Source organism: Anas platyrhynchos, chromosome 35, assembly GCF_047663525.1.
Source record: "Anas platyrhynchos isolate ZD024472 breed Pekin duck chromosome 35, IASCAAS_PekinDuck_T2T, whole genome shotgun sequence".
Lineage (NCBI taxonomy): Eukaryota > Metazoa > Chordata > Aves > Anseriformes > Anatidae > Anas > Anas platyrhynchos.
In genome coordinates, this window is record NC_092623.1 from 2344479 (window position 1) to 2363972 (window position 19494).

General features: G+C 43.5%; 1 protein-coding gene across 3 annotated transcripts in view; it reads right to left on the reverse strand.

Annotated features, from left to right (window-relative positions):
- LOC113841623 (ATPase family AAA domain-containing protein 2-like) overlaps positions 1-13344 on the reverse strand; it is a 105271-nt gene extending 91927 nt beyond the window's left edge. The window contains exons 1-6 of one of the 3 annotated variants that reach the window (XR_011806154.1): positions 11554-13341; positions 5966-6120; positions 4186-4312; positions 3023-3204; positions 1844-2029; positions 147-343 (exon numbers count right to left, since the gene is read on the reverse strand). Coding sequence is in view for 1 of the 3 variants with exons in the window: in XM_072032071.1 (XP_071888172.1) it covers positions 147-343; positions 1844-1868 (222 nt within the window). In the remaining 2 variants the exon portion in view is untranslated. Of the gene's footprint in view, positions 1-146; positions 344-1843; positions 2030-3022; positions 3205-4185; positions 4313-5965; positions 6121-11553 lie in introns of all 3 variants that reach the window. The other 2 variants (XM_072032071.1, XM_072032072.1) reach the window with 2 other exon arrangements.
- Positions 13345-19494: the final 6150 nt, after the last annotated feature.

The window sequence follows — 19494 nt, forward strand, 5'->3', positions numbered from 1 at the left end:
GGAGTCAGCAGAAGTAAAAGCACTGCCTCTGCTTCTTGCAAAATCCTAATAGTGCAGCCCTAAAAACAAAGCTGAACCTTCCCCAAAGCGCTGAGAAATACGAACACTGAGAAGTTACAGACACACACAGATCAGCACTACTTTACCTTCTGTGGGTCAACGGGCTTTGCAAATTCCCTGAAACGTCTGTCAGTGGCAAGTCTGTGAGTAACGTCCCTCAAGAAAATTCTAAGTTCACGCAAGGTATCCTCCTCTTCCTCCTCCAGCATCCCTACTTCTTCCTCTTGTGGCTTCTGAGGCTCAGCCGCTGGTGCTACAGGCAGGACTTCCAATGCCCGATCAACTTCAATTAATCAGGAAAAATTAGCCAATTTACAGTACTCAAATACAAGCATATGACAAATTACTGACAGAAAATGACCACCAAAGCAAATCCCAAAGAGCTAGTAACTTCGATAGGAAAGTTTTAGATGTACTTCTTATATCCTCCTCACCTGTTTTCTTTACAGGAGGCTTAGCCACTTGATTTAGAATTAGGTCCTCAAAAAAAGCTGCTCTCTCTGCCCTACCAGACAACTCAATATTGCACACTTCTCCAAATTCCTTATTAAATAATTTTTGGATCTAAAGCAGAAGGAGGAAAGACGTTTCAGATTTAAAGGCCACAAAAAACTCATCTTCTATTCCAGAAAGACGAGTACCTTTTAAAATGAATAATAACCTGAAGAACACAAACTGAAAAAAAGTTATCTTCCTGGCCTTAAAAGGCTACATTTTCACAGGCTGGCACGGCAAATTCAAATATCACCTTTAAGAATCACCTGTAGAATTAAAGCTCGCTGAAGGGATTGTACGCTACACTGATAAAGTAATGCCTTTCACCACATCCAACATCGCTTCCTTTGTATTTACTTGCCTTGATGCATCCTTTACTTAGAACCTTTATGGCTATAGAGGGAAGAGAAAGGCTTCAGCAGACAAGTGAGAGCTTTTTGCTGACTTTTTATTTCTCTACCAAAAGGTGCCTGAAGTAGCTAGTACCTCTACGTCTTCCTCCATTTTCCATTTCTAGTATTAAAAGGTAGGTAAGGAATTTCACTACTTATTTTAGAAGGAATTTAGAACCTGTACAAAAACTTCTGTGGGAACTCAAGCACTTTCAAAGCAGTTGATAATAAACACGTCTAGGTAAGACCCGTTCTCTTCCCCCACTAACTGAGACAAAATAATCAGAATGAGAACAGCGTGTTCCTGTTTTGGGCACCTTCCCTTAGTGTAAACTCTCAGAAGTCAATGAAGTCCTGCATGTACTTTTACTACAGTTTATTTAGGAATACAACTAGAATTCCATTCCAAAGTTACTTGAGCAGAAATTGGAACTCAGCTTTCCAGCTTGGAAAGCTTTGGCCTATCTGAAGAAAGAAACTGATTTATTTTTTTTAAATCAAAGTGTTTCAATTCTCTACTAAATTGCATTATTAGCAGTTTACCCAACATAGCATGGAATGGCAGACTGTCAGAAGAAATCTCTTCAGTAAAGACATCCTCTTGTCATTTCAAGCACTGCATATTCTTGACTGAACCACTTTGTAGCCACCGGAATTATTGTATTAATTTATTATTTGCATGCATGAGAAAGGGGTGAACGTCACTTGCTTGACTCAGAAAAAACCTTAAGCAGATGCTTTCACAGTATTCTTTTTCTCTAAGCAAATTTTAAGTGATTTGTTAGGGTGCCTGAGTAATAACAGTATGCATTTAACAAAGCACAGCATTTTGATGCTGAAAGCATTCATAAATTACAAGACACTGAAGAAATAGTAAGAAAAGTATTGACAAATACCTCTTCTGGGAGATCTGAGTGACATACATCAGACGTAGCAAGCAGCAAAACTGGCGAAAATGCTGGAATGTTACGTAGTAGAGTTAGAAAAGTAAGTTTCAAGGCAGGTCCAGCGTTGTCCCACCATAAATGGATATCTGGGACATAAATTATGCTTGGTGCTGTCTTCTGAGCATTTCGGATCAGCTAGTGAAAAGGAAAGCTTGGGTAAGAAAACTGAAACACGGAGAATAACCTGTTAATACATAGCTACATAGCCATCTGACTGCCCCATGAAATGAAGCTACGTGAACAGAGTGGCAAGCATCCTTTCACATAAGGAATTTCTCTGGGCACCCTTTCAGATTATCAGTATTCGGAGAACTCTAGTCAGAAGATGGGAAGGATATATTCAGGCAGTGGCTAGACACCGTAGCTATATGGCCAGACACAATCATCACAGAACAAAGAAAGGAAATGTCCCTCTTACGGGACACATCAGTATTCAGTCGTGTAACATGTCTGTCCTTACTTGTATGGCTCTCAAACGTTTCCACTAAAGGTAAAAATATTTTGAGGTAGTGATGCCAAACAATAAAATGGATTTCCTGCCTGAACGTAAAAACACCAAATCTGTTCATTTTCCCTACTTAAAACCACATCAGCGTGCAAATGAAGTGTTTTGTGAATGTTAATGCTTTTATTGCACATACTGCAACGGCACAAGTTGTCTATGTCCGTGTGAAAACAAAATAAACACAAGCCCCAAACCTTGGTTGCCTTACTACTATAATTTAAAAGAAGGCTACAAAAAGTAGCTGACATGCAGTCTGATACAGAGCCATCTACTGGGAGCACACAGCCTTAGGAGGCAATGAGAACTACTTTCTGGATCCCAGGGAGATGAGCAGTATTTCTTTCCACAAAGAGATGTTTATTAGCAACACCGCCCAGCTTCCTGAGCTGCTAGCAACATCCTCACTGTGAAATTGGGTATGGAAAATGTGGACACGTACAACATCCAGATTGTTTGTGGTTTTGTCTAAAAGAAAAGGGGATTTTCAGACAGAAGCAAACATCCCAGCACATTAAAACAAGGCCACCTCCATTACCAATAAATTTTGCTCACCTTACTTGCAACTTGATTGATCCTTTACATACAGTCAGGGAATCCAATGAGAATAAAAAGAAAAAAGGTACCTGTCCACAGATTTCTTCTGGCAGTGCAACGTTTGAAAGCAGAACAGAAAGGTCCAGGGTGTGAACGGGAAACCTCCAAAGCGTGCAACACCGCGGGTGCCACGTATGAAACCTGGCCGTACCCTTCTTTTCCTACTATTAGCAGACGGGGCCGGCGTGATGTTGGTTCGCAGAAAGCACTCCTAGAACAAGAGTTAAGAAAACAAGTTTATAAATGAGGTGCTGAATAGACAGACACACACATGTTCCAAGTACTTTTCCTATAGACTTTCTTTTCCCTCCCCAAATAATCCAAATGGCAGTGGTATATTAAATACATGTAAGATTTCCAGTTAAGTTATTCAGGCATTCCAATTGTTTCATCTTCTTCCCTTGTGTTTCCTATTCTTTACTAAACCAAGACTGCCAATTAATATCCCTGCAATCTTGCTTTACTACTAGGAAATAAATTTGTGAGGAGCATTTCTTTCCCCACTACAATCAGGCTGTTCCTTTGCTGGCTTAAATCAAAGATGCTAGAGACTTAGCTTTGCTCTGAAGCACAGAAAATCTTCTGGACAGCACAGCAACAGAAACTGAGAAAAATAACTGATCCAGCTGCAACAACATGATCTAACTTTCCAACGGTGGGCTTGCATGACTTCCATACTAAAATACCAAAAGATTAACACAACTTGGTGGCTTAACAAATAAAGACACCATTCAAATTTTTCTCAAGGTGTTTTAACAAGCCATTGCTCAGTTTTCTTTCGGCTACATAATTCACTACTGGTTTAACAATCCTGGAAAACAGAAGGACAAAAGGTGGCAACACAAACCCATAAAGTTGGGGTATTTTTAGCTGAAAGGACAGACAGGACATTTATGTGGTCTTGAGTCTTTCAAAGAAAGCCATGGATTAAGTCAACGTGTTCTGATAGTCTACGGATCACTTTGGATTAGGAAGAGAAGCCTGGGCTTTTCAATTTGGTCATTCACAGCAACTTCATTACAACTTTAGTCCCTTCACCCTTTCTTCTTGTGAATACCAAGCACCCCTTCAACACACAAACTTGATGTTACCCCTTCATCTACCACCCCTCGCACTTTTAACAGCTGGAACTGTTTACAAAGACTCAACAGACCTGAGAATTTAAACATAACAGGGATCTATCTTTCTTTACCTGCTGAAACAGAGGCGTTTTTTCTCTGGTCCGTCAGGCATTCCATCTTTTAATTCACCTCCAGAAACCAAGGATGCATCGCCATCACTGTCGAACATATCATCTTGTAAAATAGGATTTAAATGGTCTGAAAGGCAAAAGAGGTTTGTTAACTTTCCTGAATAGCCTTTGTCTCTTTCTCTTACATTAATACAGCTTCTAAATAAGTGCCAAAACCCTTTCTTCATTTGAGAGCACACACTGAAAGTTATTTCCTAGAGTTCATCCCACCACAGATTTAAGGAGATGGCACAAGGCCCTACAAAGCCGTACTAAGTCCCACTGATGTGTACGTATAAGGTATGCTACTCTTGGTGATTTTTTTCTCCCCCTTGGAATAAAGGAGATTACCAACAATTTCTGCAGTTGCTAAATAACTAAAAAAAAAAAAAAACAAGACCAATTCTTTCCGGAGGAGGTTCCCACAATGAAAGCACGGTGATAACGGATGTGATGGTCACAGAATTCCATTCATCTAGTAAGTATCAATGCTAATTGATCTCACGTGCACGTGTATAGTATGATCCACAAACATTTAAATTAGGAGACTGGTTAAAAATGATGATAGCTAAAACAATATTTAGCTTAGACCAGTTACACTTGTATCCTGGTCCTGACATTCTTCAGAAAGGAATTAGAAACATTGACCTAGAAATGCTTCCCCTCCAAATATCTGAGTTTTGATTTTTTAAAGAAAAATAGGTGCCTTATACTTCAAACCTCAAGTCAACCGCTACAAATGCTAATTATCTTAGCTGCCGTCAGAAGCAGGATGCTTCAGTAGAGAACGCATCGTCCTTTACTGTGTATTGAGTCATTCAGAGCTCCATTTGGCATTTCAGTTTCGAATCCAGAATAAAACCTATGCGTTATATTCCAGACATGCCCAAAAGAAAGACATGCACGTGTAAAAAGTAAAATTCTACCATCATTATGTCTGAAAGGTTTAAGTTGATTGCACAAACCACAAGTTTTTGCTTTAGCAGAATTATAAAGAAGTGGATGCTGTGGTTATATCTTGCTGTCGGTCCTCCTTTAGCGCAAGCTGTGCATACGGGAAGATCTTCTGCACAACTTGTAAAATATTCTCTACTGATCTTTTAAAAAGTGCCATGAAAATTGGTGAGAGTGCTTGTCCGGGTGAAGCCAAGACCCTGTTTGATGCCGGAACAACTTTCTTCCTACTGGTCATTCAAAACTGCGAAAAAAATAGTCTACCAAGTCACGTTCTTTTGATTTCATAATAAACCTGCAGACTGTTAAGTCATCAAGCACTTCAAGACTGTCTGAAATCATCTCTACATTAATATAAAAGGAGTACTACGCACTTCTGCTCAGGAAGAAAACCACAGAAAAATGTAACCTTTGATTTTAGACGTTGAATTTGTTGCAGGGACATCTTCCTCATCGCATGATTCTATTTGGATTTAAAACATATTATCTATGGAGAGACCAAGATTAGGACAAGAACAGCACAGAGTGCAGCATGAAGCCAATCAGGAGCTCCAGTTTGTATTCTTTGCATTCAACTTTATCCTTCTCTTGCTGGAAGGACCTGCTTTTTGACTCTCCTTCTCTTCACTAGGAGCATGTTCCCTCTTGCTTTGGTAATGATCTTTGTCAGTGTTTTTAGTCTCGTCCTTTGTATCTTGGCATCTCTCTGTAATAGCTGAGGAGGAAAGGTTTTTAGAGCTACATTCAGTGTCAGACTCGAGAGAGGAAGTTTGCCGCAATTTCTCACCAGGCTCAGAAGACTCTTTGCCGGACAAAACGTTTTCTTTGGAAATCAGGTCACGTTCTTTTCATCTTCTTGGTTTCTCCTTCTCTCCACCATCATCACATTGGTACTGGGCGAGGTATTCATCATTCCCAGCAGGTTTCGGAGGGTCCGCAACACTGCAGAAAATAAAATCACATTTCTCACTTCTGCTGAAGGACATGAATATTAAGAGGAAAACCTTCCAAAGGCAAACAAAAACAAACAAAAACCTCCAGACTACAGGAACACTCGCAAAGATATGCCATTTAGAAACCTCTCCGGTGATTAGGACACCTTCTCCAGCTCCCAGAGAAAGTGCTTTTTCCCCTCTTGCTTCTGAAGCCATTGCACTAAAAAAGCAAACGCATCTCTCTCCCTCCACATGCTGCTCTGAGTAAGAGCCAGAATATTCAAAACCACCCTATTTGTTCTCCCCACATGTTGCCGACAGAAGGAAGACCCAGACGCTCAATATGAGTGAACAGTGAACTTCAACTTTAATGGATAGCTCAGTCGTCTTTTATCTAGTTCGAACATAATCAACTCATACATATTGCAGAAACTAAGCTCAGGACTGGCTGACACTTCCCAGGCTTTTCAGTCTGGTCCTCCTTCTTTTGGCTACCTGTCCCACCTTAGGGACTTTCCCCGATGGCCCAAGGGCATCGTGTCCTTGAGCCTGATTGGCTCTCAGCCAGCTGCATACGTGCCAAGGCTCATGTGAGTTGAGTACGGTGCTTCACCAGCCCATTGTCTCCCAACTGCTCAACATTCACATGTCCTGCCTCACTTAACAATTCCTCCACAATTCCCCCGTTTTTATTTTGCAGCAACTATAATCAATATAAGTAGAAAACGAAGTTCCTCTTTGACGAAGAAAAAAAAAACATCCACCCATGTTCCCAAAAAGAGATTTAAACCAACCTTCAAACCAACTATCTTGTACTACAATTTTTTGCGTATGATCCCTTAACCATTTCAAACATAATCAACTCATCAACGAAAGGATCAGACGCAGAAGCGAGGAATAGGCAAAATGAACTTTGTCCGGTTTGATTTGCCCAAGTGACCCACATATTGGTTTGAGGATCGATTTTGCTTAGGATGGCACTATTACGTCCAACCGTCATTGTCAAAGATAATGCAACCAGAATCCCTTGTGCTGTTAGATCAGCCATGGTTGCTGTTATTCGTACTTGATGACTTTTCTTCAATGGCTGGTTTAACACACCGACTAGGCACCCAGGTTGGCCCTGTAGGGGAAGAGATACACACATAACCTCGCCCCATATAAATCACATCAGCAGGCCCCAGCCATTGTCCCGTTTTCGTATCTCGGTACAGTACTCTCATAATACATTTATTATCATTTTCAAACTTAATGTAATGACGTGTCGCAGGTGGTTGCTCATCATCTCCATGCTATGAACCCCTAAACCCTGCTTAGCAGCGTCATTGTAATCACAGGTGTTATTTGTATTTTTGTACCGGTATGGCCTTTGCCAGGTTCCTGTAGCAGGAATCATCTGATATCCACGGCTACATTCACATTTGTAGCCACCTTTCAGGTTGATACATATTTGACTACAGATACCAGGGTTTTGACATTTATCAAAATCTCCACAGTTTCTCTTGTCTACAAACTCAAACCCAGCTGGACAGTCACATTCATTTTTGTTGCATTCCTTCAGGGGCTCATCACCCCAGTCCTTGCAGTCTCTCTGCTGGTTACACACTTTATTGATATCTATGCATTCTCCACTTCTGCACTTGAATTTGCCAGGTCCAGAGCACTGAATAACATTGTTACAGTTTGCTTCATCAGTGCCCTCCAGACAGTCTCTCACACCACTGTACTGCCTACTCCTATGAACACAGTTCCCATCTTCACATCTGAACTGGTCTGGCCTGCAAGTCTGAGAAGGGCAGTTAATTTCATCACTTCCATCCTTGCAATCAGGATCTCTGTCATAGTCTTTTTCACCTGAGCCGCACTGCACCTCACTCACATAACACTTCACCAGAGGTGCAGGCTGGCGGCCACACTGCTCCAAAGATACATCCGAGTGGTCGGAGCAGTCACCTTGACCATTGCAGACAAAGCTTTTGGAAATACATTGCCCACTACTGCATGTAAATTCTGCTGCACTACAAGTCACAATGCCGCAATTCTCTTCATCTTCTGCACTGTCACAGTCCTTTTCACCATCACATTTCCAGGACACTGGTGCCCGCCGCCCCGCACCTGTGTCACTTATACTACTGCTATTACCCGTGCCGTCAGTGTCAGTGGCATCCTCCTGGTACCGTTTCTGTCTTTGCCGCCCCTTACTCTCCCCCTTTTCTTTTTGCCACTGACCATTCACCACAAATGGATGAGACACATGATTACTAGTTAGGAAAGAGCGTGTAACATCTGCTATACAGCTGCAGGCGATCTGCTGGTTTTGGTAATACTCTAGCTGTCTCTCTGCCAGGTCCATGCACTGCAGCAGGTTCTCAATGAAGTGCTGGAGCCTGGCTTTTCCCTGCAATTCTTTTTCTGCCTCCTCCTCGAACTTGCTGAGGTGCTGCTTTAAGGCCGCGATCATCTCCACTGCCATGTCCACCTGCCTGCTGAGCACCCGCTCCCTCCGCTGCACCTCCTGCTGCTTCTGCGAGAGCTGCACAAAGGCCTCCCGCACCTCCAGCAGCTCCGCCGTCTTCTGGGCCAGCTCCCCGGTCAGCCTGTCGAGCCGCTTCTCCATCGTCTTGTCCACGGCCTCCACCATCCTGCTGAACTTCGCCCTGACACGCGTGCCGCAGTCGAACCGTCCGCGCTCCCCGCGGCGCGGGCAGCGGAATGGCAGCACCGGGCCGCCCACGGGCAGCGGCTCCGGCCACGGGAAGCCGCCCCGCTCCGCGCCGTCCTGCTGCATCCTCCACCTCGGCGGGGCGGGCTTGGGAAACTTCGGGCACAGGGACCGGGACCGGCCCTGTGGCCGCCCGCGGCCGCGCTGCCCCGGCCAGTGCCGGGGCCGGGAGCGGAGCGGCCACGGGAGGCGTTTGTGACTCTTGCCGCTGTTCCGTCCGTTTCCCAGCATGTTGCGTCGACATGCCGCTTCCTTGTGATTGTTCGACTGACAATTTGAGCACCATACTGCCCCAGCTTTGCAGTGTCGTCTCACGTGTCCAAAAGCACCACAACGATAACATCGGCAGCGGTGTGGTAATTGGTTACTAGGGGGTGGTACTGGACCACCGGCGGTTTGCAAAGGAGCAAGAGCTGCAAGGACCTGACTCTGTGTAGACTGAACATGCTCTTTCACAGCCTGTGCCTGTTCTCGCATGCTGTCACCTAATTGCTTTACTGCCTCTACTAACATAGCCTGTGGGCCTACTGGTACCTGAGCCATTCTTTCCAACCCTTCCTCGATTGTCCAAGTTCCCAGTAACGTAGCTAATATACTACGAGTTGAAGGGTTGCAGTTTTGAATTGCACACTGCTTTAGAATAGTGCCCTTTAGATAATCAGGTACCCCAGCCGCTTGTATTGCGTTTGCTACTCGATCAATAAACAACCCAAATGGTTCCTCCCTTCCTTGCTTGATGCCCATATAGGATGGTATCCCCCCTGGCTCTCTAATTTGGTCCAAGGCTCTTCGAGCCAATCTCATTGATTCTTTAGCTTTGTGTGGACCCAGCAACGCTTGTGTCTCTAATCTATAATATGGTCCGAGTCCCATCAATTCCTCCAACGTGACACCATACAACGGATCTCCAGGTGCCCTTATCACAGCTACTGCCTCTTGACAAACGCTTTGCCAATGCGCATTAAAAAGAAGCTGCTGATGTTGTGTTAGGATCAGCTTCATTATACCACGTATGTCCCCGGGGAGCAATATATTAGTTCCCCAAATGTAATCTAACATTTGCCGAGTAGGTTCCCCCTTTAAACCAGAATCATTTACTGTAGATCGTAACTGAGTTAATAGTTTCCAGTCTAAATTTGTCATATTAACGGTCACATTCCCCTGTGCATCTGGTGGCGAGTATACTACCGGAAAACCTTGTGTTAACTGTGCTGCCGTTTCATAATTCCCTTCACGCAGTGCCTCATTTGCTATTTGCCTCCATCGCTCCTTTCCAAGGCCAATAGGGCCTGGGTCAAAAGGCACGTTCAGGTCAACAGGGGGCGTAACAGCAAAGGCCTTCGATAGCTGCAGACCTTCTCCTCCCTGCGCCCCCGTTGTGAAGGGATTTATATTTGATAGAAATGAGTTAGCACTGGTCCTTTCACTTGCTCCTTTCTCACTTTCTATTGGAGCAGTTGGAGCTGTTGGTAGTGAGAGCTCCTCCTCTGCTACAGAGGACATTGTCACAGGCACCCCCGAAATTCCCGAGGCCCCCTGTGTAATAGTAAAAGTTCTAACGGAAGGTGGCAACGGGCAATCTGTTCCTTCCATATTTATTTGCTGTGGATTAACATTATTAACCCTTCTTGGTGGTCCTGACCACTCTGTTGCAGCAGCGGCAACTCTTTGTTCATCTTTATGTGTGGCTAATGCATTAGCCACTACTCTCCATGGCCTCATCAAATCTCCCAGCAAACTTAACATCGTTCCTAACATCATCAAACAATTTATTTCCAAATTTACGTCACTCTGTTTGTTCAAAAAACTGTATCAGGACTTGTAAAACAACCCTTAGCTATCCCATATACTAATAACCCTGGCAAATCTTTTTCTACAATCTGTATCTAAAATGCTCCGCTTTTCTAAAAAGCATTTGAGCAAATAATACGCCGCTTATCTTTTCATACCTTTATATACATCGGTTGCAGCCTTTGCAAAGACCTCGGCGGCGCTTTTCCGGCGGGACCCTAAATAGGCTCATCCCGGGTGCGGGGACTCCCTTTCACCTTCCGAGCTGCAGATCTCGGCGACTAGCGACCGGCGGGATCCACTCCCGGGTGCGGGGGACTCCACGTCCTTTTCACCTTCCCGGCGCGGGTGCGGGGATTCTTGTCCTTTTCACCTCCTGGGCTGCGTTGCAGGACCGGCTTCTCCTTTATTCCGTCCAACCGTGGCCCTGGATCACTGCCAGCAGTGTCCAAATCCTGTTCAGACTTGCCCCACGTTGGGCGCCAATTTGTTGCCGACAGAAGGAAGACCCAGACGCTCAATATGAGTGAACAGTGAACTTCAACTTTAATGGATAGCTCAGTCGTCTTTTATCTAGTTCGAACATAATCAACTCATACATATTGCAGAAACTAAGCTCAGGACTGGCTGACACTTCCCAGGCTTTTCAGTCTGGTCCTCCTTCTTTTGGCTACCTGTCCCACCTTAGGGACTTTCCCGATGGCCCAAGGGCATCGTGTCCTTGAGCCTGATTGGCCCTCAGCCAGCTGCATACGTGCCAAGGCTCATGTGAGTTGAGTGCGGTGCTTCACCAGCCCATTGTCTCCCAACTGCTCAACATTCACATGTCCTGCCTCACTTAACAATTCCTCCACACCCACACAGCTGAAAAAACAACAGTTGAAACAGAGTTTTCTACCTCTCTCCCAAGAATTTACATTCACATACCCTATGACTGAAAAAATACAAGGCGGGGCTCAGGAGGAACAGCCAGTGTTGGAAATGAAAAAAAGCAGCCCGTTTCTTCAGAGTCTTAAGCCTATGCTACTAGGAAAAAAACAAAACAAAACAAGAGGAGAGGAAAACAACAGCGGGAAATTTACCTATTCTCCACGTGTTCAATTGCAAAGCCTCCTCTGGAGGATCAACAGCTGTGAATTCAGCGTGCTTAGGAGAAATCAGATCTACATCTGAACCCCAACTGTTTCAGTAGTATCACTAACTCACGTTACTCTGAAGAAGCAGTCAGCACCGTGTCTATGTTAGGAAATAGCTGAACATAGTATGTTATTCACAGGAATTATTCAGGCAGCTTTGTTTAGGAAGGCTGGCTTTCACTACAACATTACTAGCCTGTAAGCCTCATGGCATCACCTTCCATCCTGACTGCTAAACCTCCTTGCTCCCTACTATCTTCTTTGCCAAGATACAGCTCTCCACATTTACTTTTCCTACTTGGATGGACTGAATTTAAGTTGTCCTCCCATTCTTCTTTAAAAGTGATCATCCCCCCCCCGTCAAAGATCAGTCGACAAGTTTGTTTTATATCAAACAGGAGCACGTCGTCTCCCCCGAAAACACCATCTATGAGGGTGGAGACCATTGCAGAATGAAGCCCTTTATCCGCAATGGCTTTAACAATCGCTTGGACATCCTCAGGGTTTATTGGTGAGTGAACCCTCTGCCCCCCGTCTGTCACCCAGACCGGGAACGCTAGCATGGCCGATAGAGCCCAGACGGCGCACGCAATCTTAAGTTTCTCAATCCGTGAGAGGAATTTCTCCCCCTCGCGGTGCAGCTTTCTTTCGGTTGGGGATGTTTTCGCTATCTGTCCCCATTTCCTCCTCCTCCGAATTTGAATCGCTATCTGATCCGGAGTCGGAGCTCGGCTGACTGCTCACCTCCGAGTTCCGGTCCCCTCCCGTCGAGTCCTGGCCCTGCCCCCCACCCCTGCGGGCGGGCCGCTCTCTCCCTCGTGGCTCTCCCCGCCGCCTTCTCAGCGAGGCGTTTGAGCCACTGGAGCGTTTTTTCGGATGGCCGTTCCGATCGGCTCTCTGCCCCTCTCTCGCGCTTCTACCTCCTCCCCGGTCGTCCCCGCAACCGTTTGCTTTCTCCCCTTTGCACGTGTTAGTCAAACCTAGCACTTCTTCCCCGTTCCCGCAGGAGGCTTCTTCACCCGACTCTTCGTTTTCTAGTTCAGCACCGTTCTGGGGCGCACATGGCCGTGGCCGCTCCCAGATTTCCCCAGGGTCTCGGTCCCCACCGGCACCCCTGGCTTCCTCAGCTGAGCCACCCCACAGCTTCCACAACTTGGATACGACCTTCACAAGGGTTTCCATCTTCCTTGTTGGGCCGGGAGCGTCCTCCCCGCCGGGCTGGTCCCGCCGCTCCGGCCGCCGTTCTCCCGAATCCCGGAGTTTTCCCGGGTTTCGGCACCACTTGTTGCCTTCAGGGGGCAGCGGCGACCGACCCCAGGCCGCTCGGTCCATCGGCTCACAGACACCAAGGTGGTGGGTGGCAAACGCCGTTTATTGTCGAGTCCCATGGGCTTATCTACCCGAGGCCCATAGCGCCACTTCCGCTTGCTTACAGCACAGCCCACACGCTACTGCCCATCAAGGGAGGGGCTCCACCTTTCCGTGCAGCGCCACATCTTCCGGCCGCCAGCCCCCAACTACCCACACACCTAACTAGAGGACCAAGCAGCACCTTGAGAGACCCAAGCCTCATGGAGGTGCCTGCGTATTCAAGGGAGGTGTTTGTGTGGCCTGGGGAGATTCTCTGGTGCTCTGACATCCTGCTTGTGTGCCCCAGGGATACGTTATCTAATGCCCAAGGGAGGAGCCTTGGGGCTTTTGGAAGGTGATTTAAAGATCAAAGCCAAAATTTCTTTAAGTGGTATATTCTTTATTGCAGCGCTGGATGCACGGGGGATCCTTCCGCCTATCGTGCATGTTCGAAGTGACAAAATATCTCATATTTATACAGCGAAACAATGAATATTCAATCAGCACGCATACATATTCATTACCTAACCCCGCCTACCCTCGCTTCGTATGCTAATTAGCTTATCAGTCCTTGCGCTTGCGCAAAGCCTTCCAAGAATTGTGGGCCGGGGTCTCCAGGATGTGGGCAGTGGTCTTTGGGAGGAAGGCCGTAGGTCTTCCTCGTAATGCGCTTTTCACCTTTGCTTAATCAGTTGTTTTCCAAGCTGTAAAAATGCTGAGTTGGCTTTCAGTTTAACTGAGGGTCGGCAGATAACAGGAAGTCTCAGTTAACAAGACAAGACAATTGACTCAAGTTATCTCAAGTCTCAGCCTGACTAACGGTTAACAGATACTGGGATGTTTTCAAATAACAAGATGCTTAAACATAACAAAAGGTCTACGGATAACAAGATGTCGTTTACTTTGTCCTTGCTAACTTTTAACCACAAGTTTTATTCTATCCTAAAGTGAGTTTATACTATATCATTCCCCCCTTTTCTGGAAAATCTAGTAAATTCTTTTACTTAATATGGAAATTTTCTTCCCAGTCTTTATGATATGTACCCCTCAATACCTGACCATGCACATTTGTCAAGGAGGTTAACATGGACATTCGTTGTAACAATTTCCAATTCCAAACAAGTAATACAAAAGACAATATTAAACTTACACCAACTAATATCAATAAAACAATAATTGGGTGACTCAATGTGTTCAAAATCCCAGTTACAGTTGGCGACCATCCAAAAAGTGTATCCCACCAGTTGTGACTTGTGTCTCGTTTTACTCTTTGCAAAACTCTGCTTATTTCCTTTGTATCATGATGGACAGTAATTAGAGTCTTCTCTCCATTTTCCTGAATGCCTTTTAAAATTCTAATCAGGTCTTGGTGTTTAACTAGTTGCTTCACTAGTGTGAGGTTCATCCCAATAGGTGTAGGTAGTAACTTATGATACATTGTGTTGTTAGACTTGATCAGCTGGTGGGATACCACTGGTGCCAAATATAGAATATCACACCCGACGATTCTAACAAAGTTACAAATACAGAAATTAGAATGACGTTTGCTATGGAGAGTTATGTTCTCCTTATCTACTTCTACAAAATCACAAGCAGTTCTTAAACACACACACCCTTGACCAACATATGCAAGCACATTCTTTTGGCTAGTATTTGGATGAATTTCAAAGTGACAGATACCTTGCTCCGTGTCAAAACATACATCCTGAGCCTCAATTGTATTGCTTTCACAAATAAATCCTCGTTGTTCCCCGGTAACACATGATTCTAGATTTACAGACTGCCATTTCCCATTCTCCATCCGTATAGTAAGCACGAAGGCAGTAGCCATGTTAATAATGGGCATAAGTACAATTTACCAGGGTCCACGAGGACTGGAACTTCTCAAAATCATTGGCATTGTCCCAGACTGCCTTTTGGACTTCAGCCGGAAAAATGCCTTTACTTCCTTCCCTAATGATCAAGGCAGCCGTTGCCTGCAACCATAACTGTGCTTGCATACAACTAAGAGCTCAGGATACATTATCTTGTGTCCACTCTTCTCCTAATTTTCACCATTCTGATGGTTTTTATAAATAGTTACCATTTGTTCGCCAGATGACCATAACTGATAACTTTCCATTAAAGTTCTTATCCTCTGTTGTTACGGCTTTAGTTCAAGGCCACCCACCATTCTCTATTATCACAGAGGCACCTTCTTGAATCACAATTACAACTATAAGCCATAAAAACAAAACAATTCTATGAACAAATTTTCTACCAACTATATTACCAAATACTCCCGACCATAATGTCCTCATCTTGATCGACTAAGCTTTAGTTTCAGTTCATTGTCACCTAGTGTTACTTTTCAGGGAGCTCCTGGAGCCTTCTTCACTCGGGAATAGTGGATTCAAGCGGCTTGTTCTCTAATCTTGATAGCAGTGTGAGTTGTCAGCAACACTTGATACAGTCCATTCCATTTTTCCTGTAGGGGTTGTCCTGAAAAAGTCTTTATACATATATTCCGCAGGCTTAAAGGGGTGGATTGGTTGATCCAACCCTCTAGCCCTGGTCCCTAACACAAATTTATGTACTTTATTTAATTGTTTTTGAAGTTCAGTTATATAAGTATATAAATATTCTGATCCCAGCTGCGTTAGATCCTCCCCACTAAATATAAATTGATATGGCCTTCCATATAAAATTTCAAAGGGGCTCAAATTCTCTTTTACTCTAGGTTTAACTCTAATTCTGAGTAATGCTAAAGGGAGGGATTGAGGCCATGACAAATTAGATTCTTGTCCGATTTTAGCTATTTGTTGTTTAATTAAATGGTTCATTTTTTCTACCTGTCCACTTGCCTGCAGTCTATAAGGAGTATGCAGTTGCCAATCTATCTTTAGAATCTTACTTATCTGTTGTACCACTTGCACACAAAAATGTGAACCTCTCAGAAGGCATTGCTACTGGAATCCTAAAGCATGGTATTATTTCATTTAACAAGACTTTAACCACTTCTCTTGCTTTGTTTGTTCGACAAGGAAAAGCGTCGGGCCATCCTGGAAACATGTCAGTCAGAACCAGTAAATAACAAAACCCCCCTTTTCTAGGGAGTTCTGAAAAATCAATTTGCCACTGTTGTCCTGGATAATTTCCTTTACTAATTATTCCAAATTTTATTCTATTCCTGGTATTGGGGTTATTACGTAAACAGATGCTACATTGTTAAGTTACTTGTTTTATTGTTGTGTATAAATTTCGTCCTACTAATGTCTGACTCATGCTCTTATGCAATGTGTCAGCTTCCCGATGTGTTTTATTATGTTCTGTGAGAACTATGGGCCGTATCAAATTAGAGGGTATTATCACACGGTTATCTTTTAAATATACCCATCCATCTGGTTTCCTTTTACCTTTCAAATCTTCAATTAATTTTAAGTCTTCTTTTGTATAATTTGGCTTTTTGGTTCATGTATATAGTTTGGATTTTACCGTCTGGTATCAAAGACATTGCCTTCACCTCAATTATTTCAGCTGCCCGTTTAGCCTCCTGATCTGCCAATCGATTTCCAATTTCAAAATCAGCATTCCCCTTTTGGTGTCCCCGAGAATGCATGATAGCTACCTTTTCTGGTTGTTTTACTGCCTCTAACAACCTTAAAATTTCTTCAGCATGTTTTATCCCTGGGCAGTCAACAATCCACGTTCTTTCCAAATTGCTCCATGAGCATGTACCACGCCGAATGCATATTTAGAATCTGTCCAAATATTTATTTTCCTTCCTGCTGCCAGTTCCAGTGCTCACGTAAGTGCAATTACCTGTGCTTTCTGGGTGGACGTCCCAGGGAGTAATGGTTTAGACTCGATTACCTGTTGAGTAGTTGTAACAGCATATCCTGCCTTACATTGTCCTTGTTTTATAAAGCTGCTCCCATCAGTATACCAAGATTCATCAGCATCTTCTAAAGGTTCCTCCTTAAGATCGGGTCGACTAGAATACACAGTCTCCATTGTTTCTATACAATCATGAGTTATAGGTTCATCCAGAGTTCCGCTAAGGAAAGAAGCTGGATTTACGACGTTAGTGACCACAATTTCCACATCATCTTGTTCTACTAATATTGCTTGATATTTTAAAATCTCTGTGGTGAAAGCCAATGGTTTCCTTTTTGTTCCAAAATTGTTGAGACCGTATGGGAGACTAACACTATCATTTTCTGTCCCATTGTAAACTTCCGAGCTTCTTGTATATTGATAACAACAGCTGCAACAGGTCGAAGGCATCCGGGCCATCCTTTACTTACTTCATCTAATTGTTTAGAGAAGTAAGCTACTGCTCGTTTATAGGGACCCAATCTTTGTGCTAGTACTCCCAAAGCTATCCCTTGTCTCTCATGAGAAAACAACCAGAAGGGTTTCGAAAGATCCGGTAATCCCAAAGCTGGAGCTTGCATCAATTCTCGTTTAAGTTGTTTGAAGGCGTTTCGTGCTTCTCCAGTCCAGACTAACTTTGACTGATTACTCTTTATCAATTCATATAGAGGCTTTACCATTAGTCCATAATTATAAATCCAAAGGCGACACCAACCTGTCATTCCTAGAAAGGTTCGTAGCTCCTTTACCATTTGAGGTTCTGGAGTCTGGCAAATGACTTCCTTACGTTCAGTTCCTAGTTCTCGCTGACCTCCCGAAATTCCAAATCCCAAGTAGGTCGCGTGTTGTTGAACCAGCTGGACTTTCTGTTGAGAGACTCGTTATCCATTTAAACCCAGAAAATTAAGGAGACTTATAGTCCATTGAATACAACTCTCTTTAGTCTCGGTAGCTATTAAGAGATCATCTACGTATTGTAACAAAGCCCCTTCAGTGTCCGGAGGTGTCCAAGTTTCAAGTTCCTTTGCTAATTGGTTTCCAAAAATAGTGGGGCTATTCTTGAATCCTTGTGGTAGCACTGTCCACGTTAACTGTGTCTTTCTGCCTGAGTCAGGGTTTTCCCATTCAAAGGCAAATAGGTTTTGGCTTTCAGTGGCTAAAGGTAGGCAGAAGAAGGCATCTTTTAAATCCAGTACGGTAAACCAGACTTGACTATTCCTTAATTTAGTCAGCAAAGTATAAGGGTTTGCCACTACTGGATGTATATCCTCAGTGATCTTATTTATGGCCCTCAGATCCTGAACTAGCCTATATCTTTTTCCATCTGCCTTTTTAATTGGCAATATGGGTGTATTGTATTCTGATTCACATTCAATCAATAATCCATACTGTATAAATCTATCAATTATCTCTTTAATTCCTTTCTTATCTTCTATCCTCAAAGGATATTGCTTAACCTTAATGGGTTTCTCTCCTGGCTTTAATTTAATAATTATTGGGGTCACATTTTTAGCTCTTCCAGAGACTTCAGTGGCCCAAACTCCTGGATATATTTGATTTATGATCTCTAAGGGTATTTCACTTTTTAGGGTCGGTTTGTATTAGTGCCAGGCTTAACACATTTATTAGTTGTTCTTCTCCTATCCTTAATTCCATTTTCCTTTTTTCGAAGATAATTTCTGCTTCTAATTGTTCTAACAGATCTCAACCTAATAGAGATTTTGGAGATCCAGGTAGATATAAAAACCTATGTATCCCCATTTGTTTCCTGTTATAAATGAGGTCTGAATTTTGTAATATTTATAAAACAAATATTTCTAAAAGGTATATAAAAGGCAAGTAAACAGCGCTGGGTGTGCAGGGAGTCTACGCTCCACCAACACGCACACACAAACATCAAACGTTCTAAATACATGTATACAGAACATTGCTTTACATAATAACCCGAGTATGCCTATACATACATACAATCAGGATAGGTAACAAACAATCCTTTGAGTTCCATAACTTAACAGTCCCCATTCTGCCAGCCTGTTCCTCTTCACTTCTTTTTCCTGCTTCTGTACTGATGTAACTTCATAGTGTTGCCTTTTTTTTTTTTTTTTTTTTTAGAAGCAGGCTCCCCTCTAATACCCTTCTCTCCACAGCAGTTCTTTTCAAAACAACTGTTTAATTAGTCAAACAACTTTGAATGTAACAACAACAGCAAACACCCAGAAACATCCATGCCTTAATGGCTGGAGAACAAGAAACCACCTGGAGAACAAGAAACCCCAGACTGCATGGAGTCTCCTGAATCACCCTTCTTTGTTAATATCAACCATTTTCTCGACACGAATTACCACTCCAGATATAACATTTCCCCAACTTGTATTTCAAAGGTTCACAAAAATAAGCCTTTTCGCTTACACCCTTTTACGTTAACATAATCATTCCGTAAAGGCATTAATGCTTGATTTAGAACTGAATACGTTGCCCCGTATCAATAAGAAATTTCACTTCTGTTCCTCTCCTAACTTCATTATAA